General features: G+C 39.1%; 1 protein-coding gene across 7 annotated transcripts in view; it reads right to left on the reverse strand.

Moving 5' to 3' along the window:
- Nucleotides 1–21,126, reverse strand: part of LOC122550085 (partitioning defective 3 homolog) — an 843,398-nt gene that overhangs the window by 266,247 nt on the left and 556,025 nt on the right. For all 7 annotated transcript variants that reach the window (XM_043690628.1, XM_043690629.1, XM_043690626.1 and 4 more), the window contains exons 13-14: nt 16,427–16,615; nt 8,717–8,887 (exon numbers count right to left, since the gene is read on the reverse strand). In XM_043690628.1, coding sequence (XP_043546563.1) covers nt 8,717–8,887; nt 16,427–16,615 — 360 coding nt within the window. The remainder of the gene's footprint in view (nt 1–8,716; nt 8,888–16,426; nt 16,616–21,126) is intronic.

A 21,126-nucleotide genomic window follows, 5' to 3' on the forward strand; every position in this document is an offset into this window, starting at 1 on the left:
GGGTATAGGTTTAAGGTTAGAGGGGAAAAGTTAAAGGAGATGTGCAAGAAAAGAAGTTTTTTTTAACATAGAGGGTGGTAGGTACCTGGAACACACTGCCAGGGAAGATGGTAGAAGCAGATTGGGAGCGAAGTTTAAGAGGGATTTAAACAGACCCACGAACAAGCAGAGAATACAGGGATATGGACCATGTGTGTAGACAGATGGGATGAGTTTTGAATGACATCATAGTCAGTGCAGATATGGTGGGCCAAAGGTCTGTTCCTGTATGTACTGTTCTATGTCCTATTTGTGGAATTGCATAGGAGAACCAAAATTGCACCCGTCTATGCAAAATGTGCTCCACAGCATTAATTGTTGTGTGGATGGGTTTTGGTATGAGCAAGATGTTGTTTGTTTAAACACTTTGCAAATGGAGTCATCAAAGGCAATCTGTGGTATCTTCCATCAAAATTTCATTCACAACAGCAACAACAATGACCCCTTTTGGGCCGGAGCTAAGGTACATTTTCTGTTGCGGAACTTGACTCTGCATCTGGCTGTTCTCTCAATGCAAAAACTGGAAATCATTTCTCTCATTTCCTAATTTAATGAGTGCAAAAAAGATTTAAAAGCCTCCACACTATGAAAATTATTCTAAAATACAACTTTCTTTTCGTAATCACTACTACTGAGCCACAGAGCAATTGGTTTAACAGTTTTGCTGACAAAGTTTCAAAGAATCCTTACAGTGTGGAAGCAGGCTATTCGGCCCATCTAGTCTGCACAAACAGACTCGGAAGAATATCCCACACAGATGCATCCCCTACCCTTTTCCTGTAACCCTGCATTTCCAATGGCTAATCTATCTAACGTACACACGCCTGTGCACTATGGCCAATTTATCATTGCCAATCTACCTAACCTGCACATCTTTGGACTGTGGGAGGAAACCCATGCAGACAGGGGGAGAACATGCAAACTCCACACACAGTCACCAAGGGTGAAATCAAACCCGAATCCCTGGCACTGTGAGGCACCAGTGCTAGCCACTGAGCCGCCCTCATTTCATGTTTGTGCAAGTTAAGATCCTTCCCAAGTCAGAGCTTCAAGGTACTGCTGAAGTTGGTCACAATGAGAAGTGTCTATGCTCCAGTTGTAAAAAGACCTATTTGTAAAGAAAATGGGGACATGTGCACCAAAGCAATCAATCACTCTGTTCCTTGGAAGATTTGAAGAGGATACAGGAAGCGGAACAGGAAAAGATTAGCCAAGGCTGTTCCCAAGCTTTAACAGTCTTGGGCACGAGCGTGCAATGTCACAACAATAACAAGTTGACTACATATCCTTGCCGATGAATTGTTTCTCATAACAAAGTGTACAACACAATGTATGTAGAGAATGGACAGGAAAAACAATCCTCGACTCTTAGATGGATGCAACAGCACTTTGAAAATGCTTGATGCATATGGCATCAGCATCAGTTAAGGGGATTCAATCTGGATTCTCTCTTTGGGAATTTCACATACTGTGCCTGTATATCAGAGATTAGATTGAAAACACACTACAGACTCTACATAAGGAAAACATTTCTGCAACTGGGTTTTGTATTCAATCATGCAAGTGGCACAAATCTCCAAACTGTTATTTTTAACAAGTGTTTGCTCAGTTCTCCCCAATGCCTCAAATGCACTACAGCTTCTCAACAGTACAGTGGTCTTCGTTTTCACAGGACTGATTCAATGGATGATCATCACTAAACATTCACTTCACTAAGTATTCTACTTGCGGTGAGGCACATCTACAGTTACAGGTAACCATTCCACCTTCACCAGAGTGACAGTAACTATACTGCTGTCTTCTGACTTTACATTCCTTGACACCAATGCACCTTTTCCAGGTAACGATATATAAATGCTACATCATGATTCTGTTCAGTTCCCATGTGCGGGGAAAATAAAGTAGAAAAAGATAATTGGAAGTGTTCAGAACAGGCAGCTACCCAATTTGTGCCATATCCATTTATTTTAATAAATTAGTCCACAGTTTATAAAAACGTAAAAATTGCTACAGAATTTTACAGAGTTCACAAATGCAAATATGTTGATGATTCGTTGACATTTTTGCTTCCCAAGATACCATTTTTAACAAGCAAGTCAGATTAATAGCTTTGATTAAAAAAAGACATATCAGAAATAATTTTTACTCCTCCTGATTCTGACTCTTGCTTGGATGTGTTTCCATGGTCATCAACAAATTGTCAGTATTTTCCCAAAGCGATCATTGTTCAATTATCAGATGGACCGTTAGCATCAACTACCTTGTTATGGAGGGAATGAGTCAAGACCTATATATTTGATCACAAAGATAAAGCTTGGTCCAATCCTTCCTAGTTAGACTTTCCAATTGCTATTGCAGCTTAGATAAAGGGAATTCAGATTAGACCATACATTGAATTTAGGAGCATCTTGACCTGAACTGTTGTAGGAACACAAGAAATAGGGGGAGGAGTAAAACATACATCCCTTGAGACTGCTCTGTTAATCAACATCATGACTGATCCTATGCCTGAGTGAAGAATATTTTCTGTGTTTCACTGCATAAATGATTCCTTATCTTAAGACTGTGCCCTGTATCCTAGAACGCTATTGATTCCATCGAGTCCATTATGTCATTTAATGAGAGAGAACAACTTGAAATTAAATAAATCGTTGGCCATAAAAAGAAACTGTATTAGCGTTTCTTAAATAGGAGCAAGGAAAAAAATGGGTATCAAGACACAGGTAAAGTTGTGTGGATGGGGGAACTAAAGCTTGACTAAATAATTAACTTTAAGAGGTCAAAGAAACAGGAGGTGGTGAACTTGAGAAGATGGTATAGCCAGCCTGCAAAATAGCCAGCAGTGGTGGGCAAAGGGGATGTGGGGACAGGGATAGAGAGAGCACGCTAGAGACAGTGAAAGAGAGCGCTAGAGACAGAGAGAGAGAGAGAAAGTGAGATAGCGACTCAAAGCCAGGGTGGTTTGCACAACAAGCTGGACTCAAAAGAGGGTTTACAGTAAGGGCCAAGAGAACTGCAAAGCTGGAGAAATTTACAATATAACGTTAAGACAATGGCAGGGTTGTAAATGGGAGTGATGATTTTAAATTTAAAGCATTTGGAGAAGGGTATGGGTTAACAGGGGTAATTACAGAGGAGGATGAGTAAGAAAGGATGGGCACGAGAGTTGTGCATGACCTTAAATTGAAAGAATATGACAATTATTAATATCACACTGGAATAGCTGTAGTTTCAGGTAAGGAAAGTGTGGATGAAGATTTCAATGAGTTGGGCTGAACCTGACGTCATTTCAAGTTCACAAAGGTGAAAATGTTGCAATGGTGAAGATTTAGGGTTAAATATGACTCCAAGGCCATAAACAGTGTAGTGCCAGCTGAGACACTGACAACAGCACATAGTTAGAGAAGGAAAGATCAATGGATTAATTCTTCCAAATGTTTAGTTCGAGAAAACTAGAGCTTATCATAGACTGGATGCCAAATAGTGAGACATAGTGCAGAGATTGATAGTAGGGGAAAGACAGAGCTGAGTGCTTTTTCAACTTAAATTGAAAATGATGTAAAGGTCGAAAAAAGATATTGCTAATGGGTAGCACCTAGGTATGGAATAGGAAGGTGCGAAGGAATAATCCTAAAAGGATATCAAAAATTAACAGAATTACTATAGAAAGGCACAAGATGATTGGTAAAAGTAGAACCAGCCAAAGTGTGCCCCATTGCTGGTGTTCAAGGAGGATAGCACGCATAGTAGGTTGCAGAGTTGATTGAAAAGGATATGGACGGACAATGAGCCACAATAACAGTTCAAGGTCCTGGTTAGAGCCATTTCAATCTGTGTGAGGCAAGAAATAAGGGAGAATTGAGACTCTGGTTCACTGTACCGTAAACTTCCTGGAAAATCAATGCATATGTATGCTGTAGAGCAGGTGAAAAAGAAAATGGTGCCCAGCCACAAGTTCAGCTTGGGTGAAAACACAATATGGCACCACAGCACCGCACAAGTCCCCGCTTTAAATGACAGAAAGAGAGAACATCATGCAAAAGCAGAATGTATGCAAATGAACAGTTATCATTAAAACAAACTACTGGCTCATTCAAAAGTTCAGAATCATCCACTAAACTATTATATTATTTCTACAAAATAACTGAAGCTGCCTTGGAGCTAAAAATTATTTGTAACATTTCAGGACAACACTATTATCACAATCGCATTTAAAAACTGTGTTTTATTTATCAATTCCACAAAGAGAAATTGATTTTGTATTTTAGTTTATTTGGATATTTTGCATAATAAAAAGTAATTTCAGAAAATGAAACCATTAAAACAAATCAAACAGGCTGCTGGAGTTTGACTTGCGTGATGTGAACAATGTGGTGGGGAAGCCTTTCACATTAAAAATGATCAAAACTGGGGTAAGAAATGTATTGAACTAAAGGTCAGCATGGAGATTAAAAGATTCCAAAAGGAAAAAAACAACAGCTTTTGAATGATCAGAAAGGCAGCCAAATCAAATACCACAGATACATCATTCCAAATTCTTGTTCACACCAATTATTCTATTCTGCATGAAAGTGTCAAGTTGAGCCCATCTGCACCATTTAGAAATCTGAATGATGATAGTTTAATGTCTTCTCTTCTGGGCAACAATCAGGTTTTTAAATGTTAAAGTACCTCACCATCTACTACTACTATTGCGACATTATTCTAACATCTAAATTGCTTTAAACAAACAATTTATAATTTAATATTGTGAATATGTGCTAGAGGGTTATAAACAAATAACTCATTAGTTTTAAAAATATCTTTAAATAAATTGCATCACAGAGCAGTTATAGGAGTAATCTGTATGGTAAATATCTGTAAGTGTATGTGATATGCTGGAGTTATTTTTGCAGCTTCCAGGCAAGGCCAAGAGCAAACTGAAATAAGCTTTCATGACAAAGACTTTGAAGTCAAAGCACTGGACTAATTCCTCCTGACATTTGGAAGTTGGCCGAATGCCACGGGCACTCGAGGGGGTAAGAAACATCGCACCATGTTCCAAACATAGGAGACAGATGTCTGGAGAGGTCATATGCTTCCAAAAAATACTTTCTGTTGCAAGTATTATCATTTTCATAGAAATGAAAGGCAAAGGAACTTGCAAAATGTAGACTTACTCAACTTCTATTTATTGCAGTGATCGATCAACATAATTACAGACTTAGCATGAACTACCCAAATATTGTAAAATTCTGCAGTAAACAAATTAAATGCTAAGCTTTTAATCATTAAGCAACAATTTATTTTCTTAGCTTTAATTACAGTTGAGTGATAATTTCATTAAACCGAGATTTAACAATTAGCTTAACACAACTTCTATGAAAAATAGCAGGCTCCTCAATCAAATTAATTTCTCTTCATTTCTTTCAAAGGTGAATGATGTGTGTCAGTCAAAATAAGAATGAGAATCACATGTCATTTAAGGATCTACTTCTACCCAATATTAGGACAACTACTGAGCACCTAATTTTACATTGACAAGTTTATTTTCAGCACGAGCATGAAACTAAATGTTAACAAGTATTGAAATTGGTCTTTTTTCTAATCAATTTTTAAATTAAAGGATTGTATAATAATATTTCCCTGGGAAAACAAGTCAAGTCAAAAGGATATTAATTTCCGCGTGCACAAACCATTTTGTGTAGGCAAGTATTCATCCTTTTGTTACTCTATTCTTTGATGATTTTTGAGATGATTTGCTTTCAGCACAATTTTCCACAGATCAAACCTAACCTATCATGAATCCTGTTAATTAGTATTATTTGTGCAAGAACACCTACACATTTAAATACATTTCAAAAGATGCACTGTTGTTAAAAATCTGAAAAGGTCACACTCTGTTTATCACTGTAACTCCAAAGGGATAGAAAGTGGAGCTCTCTCCCAAGTGCCTTCACTAATGCTCATAAAACATAATTTAGTAGCCAGATCAATTGATAACTCATTGCAGAAAAATCAATGAACACTGCTTCTCCAGTGAATCTTTGATAAAGCCAACAGATTCAACTCATTTCCTTTAATCCAGCAGACTTCACTTCAGCTTCCCTCCTGTCACCTTTAAATTAGTTATAACTGACATGTCTGTACAGAAACAAAATGCAGCAGCTGAACACAATTCTTTCTATATTTGGTACACAGAAATTGAGAGGGCTCTTGTGTTGCATTTGTATTGTCCTTAGCTGAGCCAGGAGGCCTGAATTCAAGCCCCACCTGCTCTGGAAGTATGTTATAACATTTCTGACCAGATTGATTGGTAAATACCTACACACAGATTGAAGCAAAGGTGCTCTGGTTTTAGATGCAACTTGCACAAGTGCCAGGCAAGTGCTGCAGACATCGGAACAAAACGTAACATGAGGTACGATAATTCCTTTTTCTTCCCAAATTAATTTGTGGGGAGTGGGCATTGCAGGCTGGCCAGCATTTATTGCCAGGTTCTAGTTGCCCATGAGTAGATGGTGGTGAACTGTCTTCTTGAACCGCTGCAGTCCACCTGCTATGGGATTGACTTACAGTGCCATGAGGAGGGAATTCCAGGATTTTGACCCAGTGACAGTGAAGGAATGGTGATATATTTCCAAGTCAGGTGAATGGCGTGGAGGGGAACTTGAAGGTGCTAACGTTCCCATGGATCTGCTGACCTTGTCCTTCGAGATAGGACTAGAAATGACATTTCAACAACATCTTGAATATAGCAATGTCATAAAGAGTTTCACAGTGTGAAATCAGACAAAAACAAACTGACATTTTGCCAAAGGATGAAAATTTAGTAGCAGGGACTAAACCCTACTGATGTATTCAGACTTTTAACTACAGTCGAAAGAAAGTGAGCAAAGTGGAATGGTTAGGGAGGGAATTTCAGAGCTTGGGGCCTGTATTGCTGAAGTCACAACTACCAACGAGGAAGTAGAAATAGGAGTTTAAAATGCAGCGATAAGTCACGGAAAGTAAGCGAACCACTGAGGTATACCACTTATCTCCAGATGACAATAACTCATGAAATAAAATGCTATGGTGCACAGATGGATGAAATGCCATGCACAGTTATCAACTGGCACTTGGGGAATCAATATAAAATTCCCTTCAGTAAAAGCCAATGCATGTTATCTCTCAGAGCCAATTACAGATCCTAACCAAGATGAAGCATTCATTGTTGCACATGGAGGATATTTCAGTTCAGCTACCATCTTTTTGACTTTAAAACAAAATAAAGAACTGCGGATGCTGAAGAGGGGAAACAAAATACAAAATAAGAATTTCTGGAGAAGCTCACCAGGTCTGGCAACATCTGTGGAGAGAAAGCAGGGTTAATGTTTCAAGTCCTGTCTCCCTCTTGAAATGTGAACTCTGTTTTCTCTCCACAAATTAAGCCAAACCTGCTGTTTCTCCAGTAATTTCTGTTTTTGTTTGCTTCAGATTGTTCTGACTTTGTTGTTTTAGTTATGTGAAGAAGATATACATGAATAACAGAAACTCCGTATCAAATCAAGGTCAGGTTAATCTCAAATGAAATTGAGAACAACCTGCATAGAAGCCAAAAGACAAATGCGTATTCATAAGTCTAACCATTGTGGGTGGCCTGCACTGTCGAGTTGCTGAAATTGAACATTCCACTCAAACAATAAAAACAATTTTTATACAATTTTATACATTAGAAAAACAACATTTGTTTTTCTCTCTCATTGAGTGTTCTGGAAATAAATTATCAGCTTTATATTTAAATTTCTGGTTCGGAGCAGCATACCAACAGTCATTTTCCAAAAAAAGAGGCAGTGTGTTACTCTCAGTCCAAGAAATGCATTAAGGTAAATTCTAAATTAAAGGTGTCTATCTCCAGACTGATTTAATCATCACTTAAAAAAAAACTTACACAACACACAAATATAAGAATTACAGAACTATAATGGTGCAGAAGGAGGCTATACAGCCCATCACATCTGTATTAAATCTCTGAGCATTTTACCTGAAAGACAACCTCCTGTCATTTCCCAGTTGCCCTGCATATTGACTCTATTTAAATAATCATTCATTGCCCTCAAAACATTTAGACCTTTCAGGCACATTTTAGAATCTTAACAGAATTCAAGTAATCAAGTATAAATATAAAAAGACTTAATCTCACTGAATATTTTGTCTGGACCAGATTGTACTGCACACAAAAGAAAACAAAATTTAAGGAGAAAAAGGAACAGAAAACCTTAAAAAAGAATACATTGATGAAGTCACATTTTAAAAAATATATTTTGCCTTGTCTAACTGGCAGTCAAACCACTGTATTGAACAAAAGGTGGAAATTAAGAAATACTCTAACCTCTGGGGAGCACATTTTTATCTGACCTAAATTTGAATACATATTAGCATCTGCAATAAAGAGAGAGATATTATCTTTGAAATCATATCTTATTCATGATAGCCTGAATTTTATATTTCTTGACGAATGTTCACTTACTGTTTCACAGCAAACGCTAATGATAAATTTAATAGAAACATTATTGTTCAGAGACTTACAAAAATGGGTATATTCCGGAATTGAGTGTATGCATTTTTCAACATTTGACTTCAAAAGGAAGTAATTTACTTTGTGGGGGTTTGTATTTTGTAGCCTTACATTATCAAAGTCAACACTAATTATTACCTCATTGTGTTTTGTTATCCTCCTGGCAACAATCAATTGGATCATTCCTCTCTTATTTCCCTCTGTGGACATGGATCTCCGTAGTGTCTCCATGGCATCTTGGTTTGTTTTTCCCAACAATGATTCACTGTTCACTGCTATAAGCTGGTCATTCACATTAAGTCTACCATCCTGAAGTGAAGATAAAATAAAGCCCTGCTTTAGACCAGCTCTCAATTTGTAACATTTTCATTCAAAATCCAGTCATCAAATTCATTCAGGAAACATTCAAGCTCTTTTGACAAGGCATTTCTTTGCTATATGTATTCAGGAGTTATATTTGTCAATTTGAAAAGTATGCTTAGGGGCGGCACGGTGGTTCAGTGATTAGCACCGCTGCCTCACAGTGCCAGGGATCCAGTTCGATTCCAGCCTCGGGCCACTGTCTGCGTGGAGTTTGCATGTTCTCCCCGTGTCTGTGTGGGTTTTCTCCGGGTGCTCCGGTTTCCTCCCACAGTCCAAAGATGTGCAGGTCAGGTGATTTGGCCATGCTAAATTGCCCATGCATTAGGTGCATTAGTCAGAGAGAGGTGGGTCCAGGTGGATTGCTCTTTGGAGGATCAGTGTGGACTTGCTAGGCTGAAGGGTCTGTTTCCGCACTGGAGGGAATCTAATTTAATGAAACAAGAGTAAACTTCCCACAAAGTCAGGGGAGTATATGTTTCCTTCAACAATACGAACATGAAAACAGGAAATGTTTTGTATGTCCATTTTCAAAATGGTCACGAAGAACATCATTATAATGTTAACATGCTATAACAACATTCATGGTATATATCTAAACCTACTTTTTACTTCTGTCACAAAAAAAATCATTGAACGTTGTCCCACCCAACTACAACATTTGGTCAATTCATTCTGAATCATTTTCTTTGATTTAAACACCATTCCACAGAATGCATACTGGATAGTTTGTGTCAAGATTTTGAACTAAAGTTGATAATCTGCAATTGAAATGATGCAAATCTTAACATTGCTCTTTAATGCACCTCATTAAGGACTTCACATAACTTCTACGTAGAGGAAAATGCAATGATTATTTTTTTTTGAATTCTCATAGAAACTGGGCAAACCAAGCTCACAGTCAACGTGGAGAAGAATTCACAGAATGCATTCAAAATACTTTCCTACATCTGTATGTGAAGGAACAAATTGGGGGAACAGGCCATTTTAGATTTAGTTTGTGCAATTTAGTGGGGTTATACAATATCCTTTCAGGAAAAGGCATTCTTGGGAATATTGGTCACATCAGTTTGAGTGATTTAGTTAAGCCCAAAGCTGGAGTCTTAAATGTGAATAAAACAAAGATATGAAGGACAAATTTGTTGAGGAAGATTAGCAAACTGGATTGAAATATGAGTGTAGATAAACCATGGAAAACATTTAAAGAATAATTCCAAAAAAACAAGGGTGCTATGTTTTCTTAAAAAACAAAAAAAACACAGAAAAAGTGGTCTACTATGATGAACAATGCAAGTTAACATGAGCGTTCAATGATCAGAAAAGTCAGCCAATATTCAAAAATAAAGTAAACCTGAGGAGTCTAGAACTCAGTAAAGTATCCAAAGTGATTGTAAAAGACTCTATAAGTAGGTATACAGGAATGAATTAACAAAAGTAAATGTGCATCACTTAGAGACAGAACCACCAAAAAGGTTACAAAAATTCAATGACATTAAACAATGTCTGTACAGAAGGAGGCACGAGTCAATTCTAGAAACAGTCAGGAACCCGCTCTTCAGAAAAGTCAAAAATTTAAGAAAGTTATAATAAAGAAGCAAGACATAAACATTAATGGGATTAAAATCCAATAAATACCCTACAGCTTATGGACCACCACCTAATGCTTTACAAAGAAACAGCTCCTTAGATCGCACATGCATTGATTTTGATAGCTCAGAATTCCTGAGATCCGGAAATTGTGTGTGCATAGAAAGATGTCAAACATAACGCCGTTTGCCAAAAAAGGAAGAAGAGAGGAAACAGTTATTCACAATCTTCATCGATAACTCAGATGTGATGATCAAGAGTTCTTGTGGTGCAGTGGTAGTGCCTCCATCTCTGTTGCAGGAGACCCAAGTTCAAGTCCCACCTTCTCCAGAGGTGTGTAACCTCGTTCTAAACAAGTTGATTAGAAAAATATTTACAACTGAATGAAATATTGGACTGAGTGCGACTCCAGACCCACACACAATGTGGTTGACTTTTAATTGCACAAATGGGCAATAAAAATTAGCCTAGTCAGCAATCCCCACATTCCATGAGTGTAAATAAAATTCCAACTTGACATAATTAGGGAAGATGTGTTGGGTAGGGTAGAGGTTATTAAGGTGGACAAATCCCCAGGACCGATGGGAATATTCCCAGGTTACTGAGGGAAGTGAGAGAGAAAATAGCTGGGGCCCTAACAGCTATCTTTGTGACACCTTTAAACACAGGTGAGGTGCCGCTGGACTGGAAGATTGCTCATGTTGTCCCCCGTACAAGAAGTGTAGTAGGGATATTCCGGGAAACGACAGACCAGTGAGCCTGACGTCAGTGGTGGGAAAGTTGCTGGAGAAGGTACTGAGGGATAGGATCTATTTATATTTATAAAAGAATGGGCTTATCAGTGATAGATAACATGGTTTTGTGTGGGGGGAGATCGTGCCTTACCAACTTAATAGAGTTCTTTGAGGAAGTGACCAAGTTGATAGATAAAGGAAGGGCTGTTGATGTCATGTAAGTGGACTTTAGTAAGGCGTTTGATAAGAGTCCCCATGGTAAACAAATAGAGAAAGTGAAGTCACATGGTGTGTAGGGTGTTCTGGCTAGGTGGATAAAGAACTGGTTGAGCAACAGAAGACAGAGATAGTAGTTGAAGGGAGTTTCTCAAAATGGAGAAAGGTGACCAGTGGTGTTCCACAGGGATCAGTGTTGGGGCCACTGTTGCTTGTGACATACATAAATGATCTGGAAGAGGGCACTGTTGGTATGATCAGCAAGTTTGCAAATGACACGAAGATTGGTGGAGTAGCAGAAAGCAAAAGAGACATGTTAAAGAATACAGGAGAATATAGATAGACTGGAGAGTTGGACGGAAAAGTGGCAGATGGAGTTCAATCCAGACAAATGTGAGGTGATGCATTTAGGCAAGTCTAATTCTAAAGTGAATTATACAAAGAGCCTTGGGAAAAGTTGATGAGCAGAGAGATCTGGGAGTGCAGGTCCATTGTACCCTGAAGGTTGCTGCACAGGTGGATAGAGTGGTCAAGAAGGCATATAGTATGCTTGCCTTCATCAGACGGGGTATCGAGTATAAGAGCTAGCAGGTCATGTTAAAATTGCACAGGACATTGGTTCGGTCACATTTAGAATACTGTGCAGAGTTCTGGTCGCCACATTACCAAAAGGATGTGGACACTTTGGAGAGGGTGCAGAGAAGGTTTATGAGGATGTTGCCTGGTATGGAAGGTGCTAGCTATGAACAGAGGTTGAGTAGGTTAGGTTTGTTTTCATTAGAGAAAAGGAGATTGAGGGGGGACTTGATTGAAGTTTACAAAATTATGAAGGGTATAGACATGGTAGATACAGATAAGCTTTTTCCCCCAGAGTGAAGGATTTCATAATGAGAGGTCACGCTTTTAAGGTGAGAGGTGAAAAGTTTAAGGGGGATACATGTGGCAACTACTTACAGAGAGGGTGGTGGGTGCTTGGAATGCGTTGCCAGCAGAGGTGGTAGAGGCAGGCACAGTAGATTCATTTAAGATGCGTCTGGACAGATGCATGAGTAGGTGGGAAGCAGAGGGATACAGATGCTTAGGAATTGGGTGACAGGTTTGGACAGTAGATTTGAATCAGCTCAGGCTTGGAGGGCCGAAGAGCCTGTTCCTGGGTTGTAAATTTTCTTTGTTCTTTAACTGTTCCATATGTGTGTCATAACATGTTTAACCAATTAAAAATTAACCAAATAAAGAATTTTTAAAAATCTGAACCAAGAAATTTGCGTCTTTTGGTAGAATAGCATTGTCCCTATGCCTGTGAGAGAAAATTCAAGTCACTAGGTGTATGATATCCAAATTTGCTGATAACACAATGTGTTATTGTGAAGAGAACACTAGGAGATTACAGAAATATTTTGACATGTTAAGTGAAGTGGGCATGAGCACAGTAGATGAAATATAAATTTATGGATGTGATGTTATCCACTTTGGATACAAAATTGGTCTCATCTCAACTATATGTGATTCCAAAACCACTGCAATGTCGTTGACTTCTCACTGTCCACTGAATAGCCCAGTGGACTCAAGGGTAATAAAATGGGTGGTAATAAATACTGGTCCAGCCAGTGATATCCATGTCCCATGAAGAAATACAAAAGAAATCTATGAAATGGAGGAGCAAACCGAAGCTGTTAAACTGATAGCCCTGTGTTCTTCTGTTGAGGGAGTGCATTGTGAAGACATGATGCTGTAGTCACTGGCCTTGAAATCCAGAGACACAGGATAACATTCTGGGGATGCGTGTGCCATATCTCACTAAAGCAGATGACCAGAAAATTATCATACAACTTCACAGAATGCTACAGTGCGGAAACAGGACATTCAGCTCAACAAGTCCACACCAACTCTCCGAAGAGCATCTTAACCAGACCCCTACCCTATCCCTGTAACCGTGCATTTCCCATAGCTAATCCACCTAGCATGCACATCTCTGGACACAAGGGGCAATTTAGCATGGCCAATTCACCTAACCTGCAAATCTTTGGGCTGTGCGAGGAAACCAGAGCATCTGGAGAAAACCCCGCAGACACTGGGAGAATTTGCAAACTCCACACAGACATCATCGGAGGCACCTGGCACTGAGAGGCAGCAGTGCTAACCACTGGGTCACCATGACATCCTGGCATCACTAAAATAAAACAAAGAACTGCAGATGCTGGAAATCGGAAACAAAAGCAGAAGTTGCTGAAAACATTCAGTAGGTCTGGTAACACCTGTGGAGAGAAAACAGTGATCATCCTGAAAATTCTCACTGATTGTTGTGAAAGAACATTGGATTCACAATGCCCTTAAGGGAAGGAAATCTGCTGTCCTTACCTGCACTGGCCGTCATATGACTGAAGACCCAATACAATGTAATTGGCTCGAAAATGCTCTCTGAAATGGCCAAGCAAGCTCATTTCAAACACAATTAGGGATACGCAGCAAATGTCAAACTTACCACTGGCACTCACAACTCACAAAAGAAATAAAAAGGTCCAAGAATGAGTTTTTTTTAAGAACAGGGATAAGTTAACTGCCCCATGGAAAGAAATTGAGTCGGTGAAACTAACATTTCCTAGGGAGTTAATCTTATTAAAGCATAAAATTATTAAGTGGATAACAGGGCTGACGCTGAGTGGATGTTTCCTCGCTAATCTTCAACTGAGGATTTCTTGCTGAGAATAAAAAGATTGTCCATTTAGAATATAAATAAGGAGGATCCTTTTTACTCAACCAAATGTGGATTCTTACATCCAAGATGGAGGTCTATAGATATCTGACAAATAAAACATGGGAAATGCAGACACGTTAGGATAATGGACTGCGGTATGAATGAAAAAGAAGATCAAGAATATCTTACTGAAAGATGAAGCAGGTTTGGAAGTATGCACAGCTGTTCCCATTTCTTGGTTTCTTAATTAGCAGCTCTCTAATCAGAAACCAGTTCTTTAGCCACTTCCAGGTTATGTCCTGGAATCCCACTGTATCAAATAGCAACATCTTTGCCAGATTTGTTTTTGAAGTAGACTATACTAGACTTACAGTTAACAGGAGACATCTCTCTCTTTGTTCATGGATGATATCCTTAAGAGGGCTTCCATATGTTGCTCCTAGGTTATGTTTGGAAGGATAATGAATTAGATTGACATTGCCTTCTGTTGATTTTCACTGAGCAGGTACCACAGGCTTAGCCAGAGGATGTACAGATTGATTATCAATTTGTTTGGCCATATGATGATGGCACACTACAGTAGTGGAGAAATTCTGAATTGGGACATGAGCCTGGTAATCCTGGCTCAGAAGAGGCTTGGAACTCCTGGATAAATATCCTTGTGGTTTCATTTCAGCCTTTGCTTTAAACATTTCGATAATATTTCAAAGAGTTGTTAATCCTCATTAAATTGTCATTATTCAGGCATTTTCTCCAGTGTCTTTCTCAGTGAACATAAGCATAAAGTGAGCGGCACGGTGGCACAGTGGTTAGCACTGCTGCCTCACAGCGCCAGAGACCCGGGTTCAATTCCCGCCTCAGGTGACTGACTGTGTGGAGTTTGCACGTTCTCCCTGTGTCTGCGTGGGTTTCCTCCGGCTGCTCCGGTTTCCTCCCACAGTCCAAAAATGTGCAGGTTAGGTGAATTGGCCAAGTTAAATTGCCCGTAGTGTTAGGCGAAGGGGTAAATGTAGGGGAATGGGTTTGGGTGGGTTGCGCTTCGGCGGGTCGGTGTGGACTTGTTGGGCTGAAGGGCCTGTTTCTGGCTTTTATTGGTAGAGGAATTGAGTTCCGGAGTCCTGAGGTCATGATGCAGTTGTATAAGACTCTGGTGCGGCCGCATCTGGAATATTGTGTGCAGTTTTGGTCGCCATACTATAGAAAGGATGTGGAGGCACTGGAACGGGTGCAGAGGAGGTTTACCAGAATGTTGCCTGGTATGGAAGGAAGATCGTATGAGGAAAGACTGAGACACTTGGGGCTGTCTTCATTAGAGAAAAGAAGGTTTAGGGGTGACTTGATTGAGGTGTACAAGATGATTAGGGGGTTAGATAGGGTCGACAGTATGAACCTTTTCCCGCGTATGGAGTCAGGTATTACAAGGGGGCATAGCTTTAAATTAAGAGGGGGTAGGTACAGGACAGATGTTAGGGGTAGGTTCTTTACTCAGCGAGTCGTGAGTTCATGGAATGCCCTGCCAGTAGCAGTGGTGGACTCTCCCTCTTTATGGGCATTTAAGCGGGCATTGGATAGGTATATGGAGGATAGTGGGTTAGTATAGGTTAGGTGGGCTTGGATCGGCGCAACATCGAGGGCCAAAGGGCCTGTACTGCGCAGTATTCTTCTATGTTCTATGTAAGTAATCTAATCTAATCTAAAGTATTTTCATTGCATTACTCACTTTTGGTTCACCCTGATTTTGTGCCTCAATAGCTTGCTTAAGGATGCTTCCCTCTCAAAGTAGCTGTTAGAATACTAAAGTAATTTCATATTGTTCAAGTTTTAAAGCTTCTTTCTCTTGGCACAAGCATCTCCATGTACTTTTTGAAAAAAAAAATCACTGAGGTGCAGTTGTTCAATTTTTGATCTGTGTTAAATTATCTGCTCTCAGCAACTGTGGCAATGGAAATGCTCCAATTAAGCAGAACATTCTTGGCTGAGGAGGTAAGTTCATCACTCAATCTTCTTTTCTGGCCTCTACTCAGCATAGACACATAGGTCTCTTTGAAGAATAGGACCAGGTACACAATTCACAAATGATCCAGGATCAGAGGGTGTCTGGAACCCAATGGAACCACATCTCATCAAAGAGTCAACAACTTCAATTGATGAAGGGATAAATGTGGTGAATATTGCATCAGCGAATTTCATTGTAAATATCCTTTTATAAGCAGTCATTAAAAACTTAATTATCATCTAGATACCAAATTGATTTACCTTCGATGCTGCTCCTCCATTGATGATGGATTTCACAAATATGCCCAGGTCAGCATGGTTTTCTTTTGATCTATTACCTTTGACACTAACTCCGAGGCCTGCAGATCCAGTATCATTGAGAGGAATTTCAAATGTCAGGAACTCCCTGGTACCATCAGGTGTAAGCACCAAGTCATCATCCTCTGCTTTCTAACATATAAAAACATAATGTTTTAAACTGATAAACAGCTTACATTTTAAAATATTCAGCATCATATTGATAAAGATATCAAGTGCAAACAAACCACCATTTTTGTTGCAATGACCAATGTTTGGAGTTAAATGTATGCCTCTATGATTTTTAAGTTGAAAGTGAAGTATATATGCATGTTCTGATTCGCATATGCTATGCATTACAATCAGACTTTACCTGAAAAATACACTGACCTGAATCTGTACCATTATGGACCAGGCCAGACTTCCTCAAAACATTTCAAGAAAGTAGTCTGGACCCTAACTTTGCTAGCTGTTTTAAGCAGGTGTGGAGTGGATATTCCAGGAGAGATGCAGTTGGTCAAACCACTTAGTTTTAAGCAAAACAGAATTTGATTACCAAATGAAACACAAACAAAAGAGAACAGAATATTGAAAAACTTAACCTATCCAAGAACCCAACAGATCATCCCAATTTAATAATGCTGTTCCAAATACTTGAAACAATCCCCATAAACACCCCTTTGCAAGGAAGGTAAAATCAACAAAGGTCTTACAGGAAGGAAAGACAGACAGACAGACAGACAGACAGAAAACCCATCCAAGCCAGACGTTTTGGAATCACTGCTTTTATGACCTCTCTGGAAAAAAAGGCCAAGGATGGCATAACTTTAAGGGAGCAGCATCGCCACGCTACAGTACCATAGGAGATCAAATACCCATACAAACAATTTTAGATTTATAATGCCTCTGTAGTATCATGCTAGCAATGTGCTTTACCAGTGTACAACTATTTCAAGAACTGTTGAATAGAAACTCTATATAGGCATTAATGAATGGCCCATTGAAGCTTAAAATGAAAGATTTAAAAATTCTACAAGCCAATAACACACTTATGAAGCAAGCCCAATGAAACAGTTAATCAAATGCAGGAATCCCACTGTTTTTAAGAAACACGGATAACGGCTATAAAAGAAGCCAATTTTATTAGAAGTATAGTTTAATGAGCTTTCTGTGAACACTTATGCAGGTCAATTTCTGACGACAGTTTACTTGTTTTTTTAAACACCAAGACAGGCATTCTGCTCATACTGGGTCAGTTAGCTCAGTCAGCTAAGATTCTGGTGCAAAATTCAATCCCTTTATAAACTGCGATAATTCACAACGGCCTGCCTCTTTGCCTTGCCCCATTCTTCATGCAGAGTGGTGCCCCTTAAATCAATATATACATTAGTTTAGCCTCGGTGGAAAACAAACTCCAAATCATGATCACCAAAAGTAGCATAATAAAGCTACTCAACAGAGAATCACTTCCAAAGATCCAGCAGCATAAAAGTCAATATGACATGTTCCTGCTTTGGTCAGAAATTGGGAAATTGCTTAAAATTCTACTGGTTAGGTTATTTTAATATGAAAATCATTTGCATAATTATTAATGCAAATATTTCCATACATTAATACAAGCAGATAGCTTAATAAAAGGCAATTATTTATTTTTTGTGTTTCTGCTACAATGTATTCCTTGATGTATTTGAGAGAGCTAATGTGGAAAGTAGATTTATCAGTAAAAATAAACATTTTAGTAAGGGTGCTAGTCGTCTGCCTGTGAGTAATCACTGAGGATAATCTTAAGAAAAACAAGATGAATTATTTGTTGTCTCATTGATGTATACTAGAAAATCTGCTGTCATATAGTTTTTTTATGAAAAGAACTCCAGAAATGTTATTATGCACTAAAGAAAATTAATTAAAGAAAAGATTTACAAGGATGTTGTCAGGTTGGAGAATTTGAGCTATGGGGAGAGGTTGAACAGGCTGACGCTGTTTTCCCTGGAGCGTCGGAGGCTGAGGGGTGACCTTATAGAGATTTACAAAATTATAAGGGGCATGGATAGTGTAAACAGGCAAAGTCTTTTCCCTGGGATGGGGGAGTCCAGAATTAGAGGGCATAGGTTTAGGGTGAGAGGGGAAAGATATAAAAGGGACCTAAGGGGCAACTTTTTCAGGCAGAGAATGGTACGTGTATGGAATGAGCTGCCAGAGGAAGTGGTGGAGGCTGGTACAATTGCAACATTTAAAAGGAATTTGGATGGGTACATGAATATGAAGGGTTTGGAGGGATATGGGCAGGGTGCTGGCAGGTGGGACTAGATCGAGTTGGGATGTGTGGTCGGCATGGACGGGTTAGACCGAAGGATCTGTTTCCATGCTGTACATCTCTATGACTCTATAACTCTGTATAAGGAGCTATCAAAACCTTGCAAGTTCAACCTGGAAGTACTTTTTGTGGGCCAATAATGGTAAGAGCAAAGTGAATCTTGAATCAATGTGAACACTATGGAAACTCAACTGTGAATGGTTTAGAGTATCTTTCATTTCCATTTGGAACTCACCAATCTTTCATACTGGTTTGGCCGAATCTACCCCTGTTGCACTTAAATAAATAGTGAAACTTGACACCAGTTAAGTTTAAATCCCACCATAACACTCGTTATTGGCCATGAAATCTGTTGTATAAGCTCAACTAGTTCATTAATGTCTTTCAAGGTCAGGTAGCTGTCATCTCACCATTGGTCAACTTTACTCTCATTCAATATTGCATGGTTGCCTCATAGCAACTTGGGTAATGGTCAATGCTGCCAAGGAAGTACTTATTCTTATTCCAAGATACTTTTTTTTGGATAAATGATGATTGAAAGTATTAGAGGCTCAGGGTGCTTGATTAGTTTAAATGATACAGTTATGAAATGCAGAACCCTGATGCAACTAATCCATTATCTGCCCTAGATTACAGTCACTATAGTTATAGTCACTTATCTGCATCTCTCTTCAGCTACTTGCTCTGTAAATATATTACACATACACAAAAATTTTGTACATAAAAGTCACTTATGTCACGATTGAAAAGGATTCTGCACTTGCATTGCTTCACTCTCAATAGTAAACTGATTTGCATTGCTGTTTAGATTTCTTCTTTAGGGACATTTTCAAGTATTTACCTGATTCAACAGAAATAGGAAGAAGAGGAGGAAGTTGGATGTACAATTACCCTTGTTTTGACAACAGAGTCACTGCTTCACCTGTTATAGAATTAGGATCCCTTGCACCTTGGAGATACCAGTCAGTGGAAACCACCACTTGGGGACAGACATTGCAAAAACCTCTCTCGTTGTCTCACTGTGAAGTCAAAACTTGCAATAAATCCAACAGCGAAAGAGTTCAAGTCAGAACTTGAAACACATTCAAACACAGTAGTTGAACCCTAAGGCTGAAAATGGACATGACATGCAAAGAGAAAATGTTTTTTATTTGTCAAGAGAAAAGTGCAAATACAACTGGGATAGAAACTAAAGAAACACAGATGGCCATGTAGAATAAATGGGACAAGCAAAGAGACAGAGTCATATTGTTCCAAATGGAAAATATTTCAACGGACAGGCATGTGAAAAGTTTTTGGCAAAGACTATCTTTGCTATTTGATGGTTGCTTTAAAGCGTTCTCAAAATTGCTGTCATAGTCCTTTATCTGCATCTCTCTTCAGCTACATGCTCTGTAAATATATTACACATACACACAAATTTTACACAGAAAAGTCATTTATGTTATGACTGAAAAGGATTCTGCACTTGCATTGCTTCACTCTCAATAGTAAACTGATGATACCACTTCAGGAAGACCCTGGTAATTATAATTTTGATTCAGCTTGAAGAAATCCATACTAGTACTATGGTTACACATGACATAACAACAGAAAGTGAAATCTCAGATCTGCTTCTGCGTAGTGGAATGCATTTCACTATTTCTTTGCATTTTAAATGGAACATCCTGCTTGTACACAGTGTTTTGTATTATGAAGTTGAAGGTGTGTACTGTAGCTTTAAGAGAGTGATGCTGTTCTGAACTGAGAAATTACAAGCACCTGTGTGATATGACTGGATAGCAATTTCAGTGTGTACTGGAAAATTGAACATATATAACATTTGGCTGTGAAATGGATACCTGAGATGGTTGCTGTTTTGACAGTAATTTGAATTTAACCAGTTTAAACTATGCCCCTGGATAGCAAAACCCAATTGAGTTTGAATTTATTATTTTGCCAATATCGAAATAATGAGATGACTGATGTTGGGGATATAAAAATGCACTAGGAGAAAGTGAGGACTGCAGATGCTTGAGATCAGAGCTGAAAAATGTGTTGCTGGAAAAGCGCAGCAGGTCAGGCAGCATCCAAGGAGCAGGAGAATCGACGTTGCGGGCATAAGCCCTTTTTCAGGAATGAGGAAAGTGTGCCAAGCAGGCTAAGATAAAAGGTAGGGAGGAAGGACTTGGAGGAGGGGCATTGGGAATGCGATAGGAGGAAGGGGATTAAGGTGAGGGTGATAGGCCGGAGAGGGGGTGGGGGCGGAGAGGTCAGGAAGAAGACTGCAGGTCAAGAAGGCGGTGCTGAGTCCAAGGGTTGGGATTGAGATAAGGTGGGGGAAGGGGAAATGAGGAAGCTGGAGAAATCT

Source organism: Chiloscyllium plagiosum, chromosome 5 (assembly GCF_004010195.1).
Source record: "Chiloscyllium plagiosum isolate BGI_BamShark_2017 chromosome 5, ASM401019v2, whole genome shotgun sequence".
Lineage (NCBI taxonomy): Eukaryota > Metazoa > Chordata > Chondrichthyes > Orectolobiformes > Hemiscylliidae > Chiloscyllium > Chiloscyllium plagiosum.